The following is a 14989-nucleotide window of genomic DNA, read 5'->3' on the forward strand; positions in this document are numbered from 1 at the left end:
CCTCCCTAAGCACTTTAATACATGTACTTTAACATTCAAGCTCATACTTATGTTAAACCATAGCTCCACCTTAACATCAATATATATTGTCCCATTCTTCTTTAAGCACAATTACATCAAGAGTCACCACTTATCAAGGAATATTTTTCACAACAATCCAACTATATTTTTTTCAATTCAAGGGGCTCTTACTTTTTACAACAATGCACCTTTCTCCTTATTTCATTAGTTCCACTCAAAAGCCAAACCAACCACCCCACACTTTAACTTTTACAAAGTTCATAACAATTCAAGTGCTCATGAGAGGTGAAAAGATTCAAATAGATGGTTAATTCAAACAATTGGGTAAGGCTTGTAAGGTGGTTGCCAAAGAAATAGGATTACAGGCTCAAAGGGGTTAACTACGATACATAACAATTAGGCGGGTAAACTATGCATATCTGGCTCAACAAAGAAATGCCTATATCACTTCCAAGACTGAACAAAACTACTATCTCGCTTTGCAAACACACGGGGCAAGTTCTAGACATCAAACGCAATGCATAGAATAACACAAAACCTTACACACACATGGCACATAACTCACTCAGGATTGGACTCATCAAGACACTCTAGTTAAAACAGTTAAGCAAAGTTAAAATCATACAATTTAAGGTACTTATACAAGAGTCAAAAACTGAGCCTAAGCGTCACAACCAAAGTACTCACAATTCTCAAGGCATAACAAAGTCAAGAGATATTGCTTCAATTCAAAACACAGCACAATGGCTCATATTCCTAAAAAAAATAAAAAACTACACCCGGTTCAAACAAAACCCTTGAAAAAGAACCGCGGCACAAAGAAAAACCAAGAGGTAATTGCTACACTACCTAACAACAGAAAATCTTTTTGTCTTTTTCTTTAGACTTAAATACCTCAAGAAAATTGTCTAATAGATCCATCGTCGGAAAAAGTCTAATCCTTTTTTTTGTTTTTCTAAAAAAATAAAAAAATATTCAATTAAACTAACACAACTAAAATAGCATAGAAAGTCACCCAGACAATCTCCTCACCCCACACTTGAAATTGTGCATTGTCCCCAATGCACACCATAACTAATAAAAGGGTAAAAGAGACTCCCTGGTAGGCCAAAGGCCGAAGCACTAACAGCTCATGGGGTACTCAGACTTCTCCCAAGCTTGGTCCTTCGTGCGGGTACCTCACACTTAGTTCCAACCATTTGGTTTGTTGTTGCATCCTTCCAATAGATTTACTTTCCATGTTCCTAGAAAAAAAAATCGACACTACAAACATAATACAATTAGAGAAATAAAAAAAATAAAAGAAAGCAATAAAGCTAGGTTGCCTCCCAACAAGCGCTTGATTTAACGTCGCGGCACGACGCGAATCACTTTTTGCCTCCACCTCGAGCTTATGAATTGAACCCCAAGTTTTGCTTCAAGCTTATGATTATGCTCTTGGGGCGGTGGAACGAATCTAACTGGCCCAAGGAAATAATGTAGTACTATGCACTCCTTGGCCTTTGTATGAGGTATGTAATCCTGACTTTCTGGCAAGAAGAATTCCAAAATATATACACCTTGTTCCTCATTCCTTGACTCTTCAATTGGTTCGGATAACTCTATTTCCATATCATCATCCAAACACAATGTGGAAAAATGCTTGGAGTGTGGACCAATGCGCTCACACACATGAACTTCAGAACTTTCAGCATCCTCAACATCAATGATACTAGAGTCAACAAAATTTATATCCTCAATGTCCTTGGCTGACTCTAGTCTCACTTCTTCAACATCGCCATCCTCAAATTCTAGTTGGTTAGATCGTTGATTTTCTACTCTGACCTCCTCCATTTGCACCTCAATTTCAGCATCTAATTCATGCTCTTCTTGGTACTATCCATAATATTGGCTTGTTGAGCATTAAATACCTCAACTAGTTGACTCACTTGTGCCTCCAGGTTGCGAAGAGCAGCATCTTGCCTTTGTATGTGCAGTTGTTTCTCATCATTTTGTTCCACAAGACACCTTAGCATATCCTTGATCTCTTTCAGGTCATCATCCCTGGGTTCTTTGTTCATATTAACTTCACAAGAAAAAGAAGAACCATCAAAGTAAGGGGTTGGGGGAAGATAAGAAATATAAGCACAACCATAAAAGTGACCATCTTGACAACCACACATATCACATACATTCCACACATAAGATTGAGTTGGTGCACATAACTCGCTCTCGGGAATATTTTGATAATTTTGCCATGGGTGGTTTCTTCACAATATGCATAAGGAGGATTAAAAGTAGAATTACCAATATCCAAACTCTCATAATTCCAGGATGCCATGTTTCTCAAATTAACAACTAAAACAAAAATATAAAAAAAATCAAATACAACAAAACAAAAATAAAAGTTCAAACTTGCAACCTAGCAATATGTACACCTACAGCTACACCGTTAGTTCCCCGGCAACGGCGCCAAAATTTGATCACGCCCAACTCTAGTCCTAAAAAGGATAAGCGGTCGCTGCAAATATAATCCGGTCTAAAAATCCGGAGTCGAATCCCACAGAGAACTAAGGCTTAGCTATATCTGTTTAATATCACTAAGAAGACAAGTTTGAACAATTTCCTAAATTATAAAGATTGAGATTTATATTTCTAACTAATTAACTAGCAAATACTAGAAAACGGTAAAATTATCAACTAACGAGACAAAGGGTTGGAGACTAAATTAAGGAGATCTAGAGTTATGATTTCCCCAATTGTCGGAATCCTTACAGCTATGTTCCCTACAATTTCGCCAATGTATTCTCTACTGATCGTGAGCACTTTAGGTGCTGTAATTCTCTCTCGAGCAACTACAACAATTTACTAGACATATTCTCTCGAACTACGCTAGTTGGCTTCATCTAACCGCTCACTATGACCACGTCAAGGCTTTGTTATTTCTAAACCTACCTTTAAACCCAATGTATTGATTTCTCACATATGTTAGGAGTGACGTTGTTCAACAACTACGTAAATATGTACTTTCTCTCCTGGAGTACACACTAAATAGGCATAGTCAATTGATGGCCATTCAATCAACAACAATAAACACGTAGTTGAACAAGTAGAGAAATCCAACGGCTCAATTATATAAAAACGTAACAAGAATTCATCCTACAAAAGGTTCTATCAAAACTCTAGAAAACGAATTAGCTATTCGTAATAGTATGTAAAACTACAATACTAAAAGTCATAACCAAAGATAGAAGATAGGAAGGGGAAGGAAAAACTCGTAGAAGAATTCCCCGCCTTGCTCCTATTGTGTTCTTGCCTCCTTAGGTCTAATCTCCGGTCTCCTCAGCCTCCATAGGTCTAAAAACAAGCTTTTTTTTCTTGGGCGAGCTTCTTGAGTTTATAAGGGTTTGGAACAAGTTTTCCCCGAGTTACACTTTGGTCCCAAAAGTCTGGGCAATTGCACAGTTCACCGCGGCTGCGGCGCGACCGCGGTGAGAGCCAAACATTCTGCCTCGCGTCTGTGGCCTGCTACGGTCCCACCGCGGTCCACCGCGGTCGTGGTGGATTCAACCCCAGTCCACTTTTTTTCTTCTTTCCGCTCGGGTGCTTCTTGATTGGACGTTTTCTTCACATTATTGACTCCAAAATACTCCATAGTTCTTTCTAACTTGAATTAGTCCCTGCAAAGCAAAAGAACACCGATTAGAGTATTTTGTTATCATTTAGCCTTTAAAACAACCATAAAGTATGGCACAATTGGAGTGTAAATAGCGTCTATATAGCCTATTATCAACACCCCACACTTAAACCATTGCTCGTCCTCGAGCAATCAGACTACACTTTTTTATAGACACGACCTTTTTAAACAATTCTCCTAACTCATCACACCAAGAGTATTTAAAATAGACTAAGCACAAAAGCGTAACATCTTCACCTCAAGATTTGACTCACAAGTACCATGCATTATTCACAACCCACTCACTTACTCTAACATAGAGGTCATTGACATTACCTTTCCTTCATGAATCAAGTGCCCTCACACAATAAAAGAGAGTAGTCCCACACAATAAAATTTAAGAACACTTAGGAACTCAAGATAGAAAGAATTCACTCACTCTCAGAAATAACATTCCTATGCCACAAAAGATGCACCATAAGCTTGCCCGTAGTGTACTACTCCACTAATCGAGCTCATTCAATCTAGGATCAATTAGGACTTTATTTGGTTGTAATGTAGGCTACGGGACGGGTAGGATACATTTAGATATAAGAGTGACTACACCTCCCTAAGCACTTTAATACATATACTTTAACATTCAAACCCAATACTTATGTCAAACCAAAACTCCACCTTCACATCAATGTATATTACCCTATTCTTATTTAAGCACACTTACATCAAGAGCCACCACTTATCAAGGAATTTTTTTTCACAACAATCCAACTATTTTTTTTTTCAATTCAAGTGGCTCTTACTTTTTTCAAAACAGTGCACCTTTCTCCTTATTTCATTAGTTCCACTCAAAAGCCAAACCAACCACCCCACACTTTAACTTTTACACGGTTCATAATAATTCAAGTGCTCATGAGATGTTAAAAGGTTCAAATAGATGATTAATTCAAATAAATGGGTAAGGCTTGTAATGTGGTTGCCAAAGAAACAAGATTACATGCTCAAAGGGGTTAACTACGATACATAACAATTAGTTGGGTAAAATATACATATCTGTCTCAACAAAGAAACGCCTATATCACTTCCTAGACTGAACAACACTACTATTTTGTTTTGCAAACACACGGGGCAAGTTCTAGGCATCAAATGCAATGCACAGAATATAACAATACCTTACACACACATGNAGCTATGTTCCCTACAATTTCGCCAATGTATTCTCTACTGATCGTGAGCACTTTAGGTGCCGTAATTCTCTCTCGAGCAACTACAACAATTTACCTGACATATTCTCTCGAACTACACTAGTTGGCTTTATTTAACCTCTCATTATGACCACGTCAAGGCTTTGTTATTTCTAAACCTGCCTTTAAACCCGCTGTATTGATTTCTCACATACATTAGGAGTGACGGTGTTCAACAACCACCTAAATATGTATCCTTTCTCAAGCAACACATAATAAATAGGCACAGTCAATCGATGGCCATTCAATCAACAACAATAAACACGTAGTTGAACAAGTAGAGAAATCCAACGGCTCAATTATATAAAAACATAACAAGAATTTATCCTACAAAAGGTTCCATCAAAACCCTAGATAACAAATTACCTATTCATAATAGTATGTAAAACTACAATACTAAAAGTCATAACCAAAAATGAAAAAATATGAAGAGGAAGGAAAAACTCGTAGAAGAATTCCCCGCCTTGCTCCTATTGTGTCTCTGCCTCCTTAGGTCGAATCTGTGTCAAAAGCGTGTCCAACCTCCTCAAAATACCGTTTGTCCATGTATATATACCAAGTAGGGTCGGGCCCAAATAATTATACCTTCCCCTACGCAAAAAAGGACAATTTTTCAGGTCTGGACGCTCGCGGTCGCAGTCCGGGCGCGGTCCGGGCGCGGTATTTTCCCAGTGCACTGCCTCAGTCCGCTGCCGCAGTTTCGACCGCCTCTTTCACCCTGTTTCATTTGGAATTTGGAAAAACATAAAACATGAAAGTTGTGTCCCTTTGAGTTAGCTTTCAAACCATATATTGTATAGACCAAATGGAGTTCGGAGCGAAGAGTTATGTTTATTTTACTAGACAGTGCATAATATGCCTACTCGAGTCTTCGTTTGTTCTTAACTATCAAATTTGACCCCTGAACACGATCCCGGCTTAATTGCTTGGGCTTTTACTCAGACTTCAAAGGTCCAAATCACTTGAATTCATTCCATCACATCTATATAGCTCGGAATCACTCCTACAAGGCATAAAACACACAATTAGTGCAAAACACTAGCAATTAAAGCGCAAACTCAACTAAAGTGCAGTAAATTAGAGTGTAATAATCGACTAAAATACGTAATTATAGGCTATCATCAGCGAGACACTAGTTCTAATGAAGCCCTTATCAAGCAAATCTTGCAACTTCTCCTACAATTTTTTCAACTCTGGCGGGGCCGTACGGTATGGCGGAATAGAAATGGGCTGAGTGACGGCGCCAAATCAATATAGAAGTCAATATCTCTGTCGGATGGCATCCCTGGCAGATCTGCAGAGAACCTTTGGAAACTTACGAACAACTGGTACTGAATCCATGGACGGAAACTCTGCACTAGAATCGTGGACATAAGCCAAATAAGCTTGACACCCCTTCTCGACCATACGCAGAGCCTTCACATAAGAGATAACCCTACTGGTATAATGGCCAGAAGTCCCCTTCCACTCTAATCGAGGAAACCCCGGCAAGGCTAAGGTCACCATCTTGGTGTGACAATCTAATACAGCATGATAAGGTGACAGTTAATCCATACCCAAGATGACATCAAAATTTACCATATGAAGAAATAGAATACGCTAGTCTCAAGACTCCCAATAGTAATCATACACGAACGATGGACACGATCTACAATAATAGAATCTCCCACAAGTGTAGACAGATACACAGTAGCACTCAAGGAATCACGAGGTACAACCAGACATGAAGCAAAACAGGATGACACATAGGAATAAGTAGAGCCCAGATCAAATAGAACTGAAACATCTCTATGGCAAACTGGAATACCTGTGATAACAGCGTCTGATGACTCAGCCTTAGGCCTAGCTGGAAAAGCATAAAATCGGGGCGGGGTCCCTCCACTCTGAACTACGTCTCTGGGACAGGCCCTAGCTGGTTGGACTCCACCTCTAACGGCCTGGCGTCTACCTCTAATGGCCTGACCCCTGCCTCTAGCTGGCTGAGCAGGCGATGGGGCAACCGGTGATGTAACCATGGCACGAGAACACTGCTGCTGTGAGCTGCCCAGTGCCCGAGGGCAAAATTTAGCAATGTGCTTCGGACCACCACAAGTATAACAGGACCTCGGCTACTGTGACTGCTGACCCTGAAACTGACCTTGTTGACCTGAGTAACCACTCTGAAAACTCTGGAGCGAAGGTGTGCACTAATAAGAGCTGGTGGTGCATTGTAGGCTGGCTAGTCGGGATGAGACATATATGGGCCGCGACCACTTGAAGCACTGTGAGATGCATGGAGCGCTGAGTGAAATGGCTTGGGAGGATGGCCCTACCAAAAGTACCCCTGACTCCAACGAGGCGCCAGTGAAACCACCGAAATGATGAGGCCTCTTATCAGACCCCTGCCCTCTCTCCTGTGCAAGAACCATCTCGATCCGCCTAGCAACATTAGCAGCCGCCTGAAAGGAAATCTCACCCCCGGTCTCCTTGGCCATCTGTAGCCTGATAGGGTGAGTGAGTCTGTCAATAGACCTCCTTACCCTCTCTCTCTCTCTCTCTCTCTCTCTCTCTTTCTCTCTCTCTCTCTCAGTAGGAAGCAAAAAAAAGAGCATGACGGGCTAGATTCACAAAATGGGTCTTGTATTGAGTAACAGTCATATTGCCTTGTTAGAAACGCTCAAACTGCCTGATGTAATCTTCTCTCAGTGATAGGGAGGAACTTCTCTAGGAATAGCTAAGAGAACTGGTCCCAAGTAAGAGCAGGCGACCCAGCTGTTTTGGTCGGCACATAATCCTTCCACCACCTCTCGGCGAAACCCGTCATCTGAAACACAGCAAAATCGACCCCATTGATCTCAACTATCTCCATTTTCTGCAGCACCTCATGGCAGTGGTCGAGATAATCCTGTGGGTCCTCAGAAGGTGCACCAATGAAGTGAACTGGGAAGAGCTTTGTGAACTTGTCCAATCTCAATGAGCCCTCAGAAGACATGGCGGGCCTATCACCGGCCTGTGCTGCAACAACCGGCTGAACTGCCCCAGCTGGCGAGACTATTGGAGTCTGATACTGGGGAGCCATCTGCTCCGGAGTGTGAGTGGCGGGAGTCTGTGCTCCTCCCCCAACTTGAGAGACGACTGGTGCCACCGGAAATGTACCGGCCTGGGCCAGACTCTCCATAAGGCCCACCAAACAGACTAGAGCATCCTGAAGTACTGGGTGGCGATGAACCCTTCCGGGACCTGAGCTGGTCTATTAAGTACTGCCTAAGCTGGAACCTCCTTATCAAAATCCACCTGAGGCTCCACTCTCGGTGATGTTGCTCGAGTTCAAGGTTGAGCTCTGCCTCTGCCTCTGGCACGACCTCGGCCTCGACCTCTACCTCTCGTAGGAGCTGCCACTGGGGGCTCTGGCTGCTGTCCAGCTGAAGATGCAATACGTGTTCTCGCCATCTGCATGAGAACAAGAATAGCAGAGTTCAATCAGCAATGATAGAATAAAATCGCACGACAGAGAAGAATATAAGTGAAATTGTTCCTAAACTCCATAGCCTCTGGAAGATAAGTACAGACGTCTCCATACCGATCCTCTAGACTCTACTAAGCCTGCTCGTGACTCGTGAGACCTAGGCAACCTAGTGCTCTAATACCAACTTGTCACGAACCGGAATTCCCACCTACGGGATCGTAATGGCGCCTAACATTGCACTCGCTAGGCAAGCCAACGTTAGAGTAAATCTTAAGCCATTTCAACAGTTCAAGAATTCAAAACTCATTCAAGCTGAAGTGAAACTGAAATGAAGTGCTAAGTAGCATAATATCAAAAATATCTAAGTACAAACCCCGGACTTGGAGTCACAAGTACACAGTGTCTAGAAGTACTACAAATAAAGTTTGAAATATGAACAATTGTCTCGAATGAAATGAACGGTACTAAGGAAAGGGGAAGGGGACTTCAAGGTCTGCGGACGCTAGTAGATCTACCTTGAGTCTCCAATTATGCCAATTCAAGCCGATGCACCTCACGTAGAACTGGGACCGGTACCAAAATCTGCACAAAAAGTGCATAGTGTAGTATGAGTACAACCGACCCAGTGTACTCCGTAAGTGTCGAGCTTAACCTCGGCGAGGTAGCGACGAGACTAAGATAGGACATCCACGTAATTAAACCTCTACAAACGAAAATATACGTACAACATAATAACAGATAAAGTTTTAACATGTACTATTGGGAGGGAACATGCAAAAGGGGGGTACAAGATTCGGTAACTACAACAAGAAATGACAACATGAATCAGTCAATAAACTTTCAACCAATAAACGGGATAAACATAATAAATAATGACTACATGGCAACACCCATCGTGCTTTTACTCTCAACCTCACAATAAACAATAATAATGGCACAACATCACCCTTCGTGCTTTTACTCTCAATCTCTCCATAAGATGATAAAACAGCACGACATCACCCTTCGTGCTTTTACTCTCAATTTCATCATGAAACGATAAATACGGCACGGCATCACCCTTCGTGCTTTAACTCTCTTCCTCACTATGTATGAATCAATAAATGCAACAATAATCGGCGCAACATCACCCTTCGTGCTTTAGCATTCTCCCTTACCATGTAACAATGAATATATAACAATTGGGAGATAGAACAAGCAAGAATAAACCTTACTTCAACATCGGTTCCATAATACCGAACCTCAACTTCCAATAATGCTCAATTATCACACAAACAGTTCATAGATGCGGAAAGAACGATCAATTATGTAATAAACTAGCCTAAGCATGGATATCATAATCAAGGAAGGAAATAAATTACAAGAAACACGTCTCACCCTCATACTTTAACCCAACCGCAACGCATAAGTACTCGTCACCTCACATATACGTTGCATCCAACATTTTAACATGTAGCAAGTACGCAAACAAGTCTTAATCCATCAAGTTAAGGTTAACTATGACACTTACCTCGCTCCAAAATCGACTCAATGCTCAACCACGGCTTTGCCTTTCGAACAAGCCTCAGAACCATTCAAATCTAGCAAATGATTAACCAAACGATTTAAAATAAGCCTTAGAAACTACCCATGAATGAAAAAGGTTCAATTAGGTTATTATTGAAAAAGTCAACAAAAGTCAACTCCCGAGCCCGCTTGGTCCAAACCCAAAATTCGGACCAAAACCCGATTACCCATTTACCGTCGAGCCCTGTTACGTAATTTAACCGACCTCAATTCTCATTTTACAAAGATCCCTAATTCTACCCAAATCCCCAATTTCTACATGAAAATTCTAGATTTTAGGCTGAAATCTTATGAAATGTAATGGGTAATCGAAAGATAGTATGTTAGAATCACTTGCCAATGAATTGGGGAAGAAGAGTTCTTGAAAAAATCGTCTCTAGGGTTTCTAGGTTTGAAAATTTAAAAGAATGAGAAATATCCCGTCTAACTCAGCTTTTGACCAGGCGTAGATGTCGCAATTGGAACCTGGGGTTCGCAATTGCGAACCCCGCAGATGCGAGATTTCCTTCGCAAATGCGAGATTTCTTTCACAAATGCGAAGTCTTCAAATTTTTGCTACCATAGCATTTGCGATGAATTTTTCGCAAATGCGAACTGGGCCTCACCGCAAATGCGACCTAATTGATCGCAAATGCGAACAAGCTTTCCCCCAGTCCCCTTCACAAATGCGATCTAATTGATGGCAAATGCGGACCTGCCTCTTTCGCAATTGCGGCAGAGTACTCGCAAATGCGAGAAACTAACCCCCCAACCCCTACTCGCAAATGCGAGATCTGCAATAGACACCAGAAAACAAAAGCACCAGCTATGATTCTAAGTCCAAGATCCTTCCGTAGCCTATCCGAAACTCACCCGAGACCTCGACTCCAAACCAAAAATGCACACAAGTCCAAAAACCTCATACGAACTCGCTCGCGCGACCAATATACCAAAATAATACCTAAAACTATGAATGGAACACCAAATCAAACGAAAATTTCAATGAAACTTAAGAATTTCTATTTTAACAACCGGGCGTCCGAATCACGTCAAACCAACTCCGCTTTGTACCAAATTTTGAAGACAAGTCATAAATATAGTAATGAACCTATACCAAGTTCCGGAACCAAAATACGGACCTGGTAGCAAAGTCAAACTTTGGTCAAATCTTTAAATTCTTTAAACCTTTAAACTTCAAATTTTGGTCAAAATGAGATAACTTGAGTTAGGGACCTCCGAATTCGATTCCGGACATACGTCCAAGTCCAAAATCACGATATGGATCCACCGGGATCGTCAAAATACGGATCCGATTCCGTTTGCTTAAATCGTTGAACGAAGTCAACTCAAATGGACTTTTAAAGCACATATTCACATTTTTCTCCAATTTTTCACATAAAAACCTCCGGGAAGAAGACACGGACTGCGCATGCAAATCGAGGAAGGCATAAAGAAGCTTTTGGAGGCTTCGAAACACAGAATTAAGGTTTAAAACTCTAGGTGACCTATCGAGTCATTACAGAGATTAATAAAACTCTTCATAGAAGGAGAATGAAACCAGAAAGAACTCAGACTATTTCCATAAACATATCTTTATCTCGTTCTTAATTACAAGAATAATTACAAAATTAAGCCAAAAAAGTGCAAAAACTGAACCCGTCAAAATGCTCTGTAGTCGAGGGAAATGAAAGGTTAGAAAGCATAACAACCCAAAAGGGTGAAAGGTACAGAAAACAAAAAATTTAGAGGGTTAATTATATTTTTACTTTAATATAAATAGAAATCAAACTTAAGAGGCAGTGAGTTATATGAAGAAAAACTAGGTTGTAAATTGTGATAAGTTAATGCCGCTCATGTTTTGTCACTCTTCTTCTTTTTCTTCCTCTTCATCCTCTGCATCCCAAAGAAAGTGCGCATAGGAGGCCAATACATAACTGCATCATTAAAAAACATGTCTAAAGTAAGTTTCATTTTATGACTTCAACTTTTGTGCATTTGCAGTCTATAATTTTGATGATCGTAATTTTCTAAAGTTATTTTGATAATCTAAAAATACAATAGTTAACCTATTACTTTATCGGCCTATTTTATGTGACACACTTTTCTAGTTAGTTTGTTCAATTAAAAATAATTTAACTACTTTTCATTTTACTTTAGTGAGATGATTCTTTTTAAACTTTTTTGGGGGGGTAAGGGACGAAAGATTTGGAAGAAAATGACAAGGAGAGGAATCGAACCCTCATCAACAAGGTGAAAGCTTAGCAGCAAACCAACCAAGCTACTAAGGTTTTCCATTTGGTCTAGAATTTTATTTTTATGTTTCACCTGTTTGGTACCCGTATTGAGCTCTGTTAATCCTGATTCGCCGAGTATAATAAATTGAAATTTATTTTTATTATTTCATGGGATATAGGAATTCTCACCAATCGTCAGGGGAAGCTTTAACAGCTTTCTCAAAGTAGTTCTGAGCACGGGGTGCATCTTTATGGGTTCTCCAAATTAAATCAGCATAGAGTGAAAGTATATTTCCATCACTTGGATTTGCCAATATTGCTCTCCCACAATATTCTTCTGCTTTTACCAAATTCCCACGCACCTGTTCAATTTTCAATTTACAAAATGATCAACAACTTCTAGAAATATAGTGAACATCTCTACAACTTCAATGCTTTTGTTTTGCAACTAAAATAGTACTACTCCCTTCGGTCGGGTTAATTTCACAAATAGTCATATAACTATGAAGTTTTTTCACTAAAGTCATATAACTTTGTTTTCTCACAATATAACTATGACTTCTAAAATTTACTAAAGTCATATAACTTTGTTTTTCACACAAAAATCACATAACTATGACTTTTTTTCACTAAAATCATATAACTTTGTCTTTTCACACAAAAATCATATAACTATAATTTTTTTTACCAAAATCATATAATTATATTTTCTCACACAAAAATCATAAAACTTTTACTAACTCACAAAAATTATAGTGATCGGAAAATATAATTTTTCGCTAGTATTTTGTTATTTTGCAGATTTTTATTTTCTTATTTTCAACCTAATAAATAATAATCCAATTAAAATAGAATGACTCAACCCGATCACTGTGATTTTTGTGAGTTAGTAAAAGTTTTATGATTTTTGTGTGAGAAAATATAATTATATGATATTGGTAAAAAAAAATCATAGTTATATGATTTTTGTGTGAAAAGACAAAGTTATATGACTTTAGTGAAAAAAAGTCATAGTTATATGATTTTTGTGTGAAAAACAAAGTTATATGACTTTTGAGAAAAAAAGTCATAGTTATATGACTTTTGTGTGAGAAAACAAAGTTATATGACTTTAAGTGAAAAAACGTCATAGTTATATGACCATTTGTGAAATTAACCCCCCTCTGGTCCACAATAAGTGAGCAATTTGCTTTGGGCACACCCATTAAGAAAATATTAAATTCTAGATAAAAGTAGTTAGTATGACTAAACTACCCTTAATTAAATATTGCAACATAGATAATGTGAGGAGTAAAAGGCTTTTAGGGATATGTACATGAGGGTAATTTTGGAAAATAAATTGAATTGTTTATTGATTATATAAATGGACACTTAATTTGGACCAAAATAAATTGGTCACTAGTTGTGAACCAGAGGGAGTAGTAATTAATGTCTTTTAAATTATCAGAAAAACTCTCACTAAAATAAAACCAATATTCACAAAAAGGAACTTCTGTGGTCAAGTTACTCTGAACGTATTTCACCAAAAAGAACAAAAAGATTTAAGAGAATTTGCAGTTCACTACTCCCTCTATCTCATATTATCTGTCGTATTTCTCTTTTATACGTCCCTTAAGAAATATTAATTCGGAAAAGGATTAGGCTATTCTACCCTTATTTATGTCTTAAGATATAATCTCTCTTCGTTGAGTATTTATTCTATTTATGTGTTATCTCCATCTTCAAGAACAATTATTACTAAGGTAAAAATGAAAAAAATAATTAATTTTGTCTTGAACTTCTAAAATGACGAATAATTTGAGACAACTATATTTTTAGTAACCATGGCTATTAATATGAGAAGAAGGGAGTACTTAAACTTGCTAAAAACATACTTCTCTCTCTATTTAATTTTATGTGACACTTTTTCTTTTTTTAATTAGGTTCCGAAAAAAATACCTTTCTATATTTGGATATAATTAATTTTACCTTTAAGCTAAGATTCTCATACTACGTACATTTAATAATATTTTTTTAATAGATATAGAATATTAATTATGATATGTTTAAAACCACAATTGAGGATATGTCAAAAGTCTTTTACTTAATATTTAATTCTTAAATTTTGTGTCTAGTCAAATACCGCCGAAATTAAGGTGTATCATTTTAACCGGCACACCTATGGTAAAAATCCAACAAAAAAAATTACTACTATGTATTAGTACCTCTTTCAAGAATCTTGCATAATTTCCGAGAAGCAGTGAATTCCCAGGATTAGCTTGAATCATTTTTGTGTAATACAAATCAGTACTATCACTCCCATGATTTGATGAATCCCAGAGCTCAGAACCATCATCACCATTTCCACCATCATAATTACCACCTCCGCCACCACATATCTTTCCACCACCAGCTCCTCCGCCTCCGCTTCCGTCAACCACCAGCTCCACCGCCCTCATGTGTTTCTCGTCCTCAATTTCGCACCCTTCTGCCGTTCTCAACCCATAACTCGAAAACAATGTCAATTTATCGGTCACCTCTATCTGTTGAAGACATAATAAAGTCAATTTTAAAATATGTTGTTTAACAATTTAAGTTTTTAGATGATTTGACATAGTATCACAGTGTAGACATGCACATAAAGGCGGATCCAGAATTTGAAAGCAGCAGAGATGTCGATCACTATCGAATAAAAATTTGAGCAAATGCTGGAGCGACACTAAAATTCAAGTTTTGTTCCTCCAAGTCGACCAATGTAGTTGTCTAAGCTTTCAGTCTTAAGGTGCCAACTAAAATATATCTAATATTAATATATATATATATATATATATATATATATATATATATATATATATATTTTATCGAGAGC

General features: G+C 38.6%; 1 protein-coding gene across 2 annotated transcripts in view; it reads right to left on the bottom strand.

Moving 5' to 3' along the window:
• Positions 11463–14989, bottom strand: part of LOC109234977 — a 4256-nt gene continuing 729 nt past the window's right edge. For both annotated transcript variants that reach the window (XM_019401006.1, XM_019401005.1), the window contains exons 2-4: positions 14346–14663; positions 12331–12503; positions 11463–11841 (exon numbers count right to left, since the gene is read on the bottom strand). In XM_019401006.1, the coding sequence (XP_019256551.1) occupies positions 11769–11841; positions 12331–12503; positions 14346–14663 (564 nt within the window). In that variant the 3' untranslated portion in view covers positions 11463–11768. The remainder of the gene's footprint in view (positions 11842–12330; positions 12504–14345; positions 14664–14989) is intronic.

The sequence above is a fragment of the Nicotiana attenuata genome, chromosome 11 (assembly GCF_001879085.1).
Source record: "Nicotiana attenuata strain UT chromosome 11, NIATTr2, whole genome shotgun sequence".
NCBI lineage: Eukaryota > Viridiplantae > Streptophyta > Magnoliopsida > Solanales > Solanaceae > Nicotiana > Nicotiana attenuata.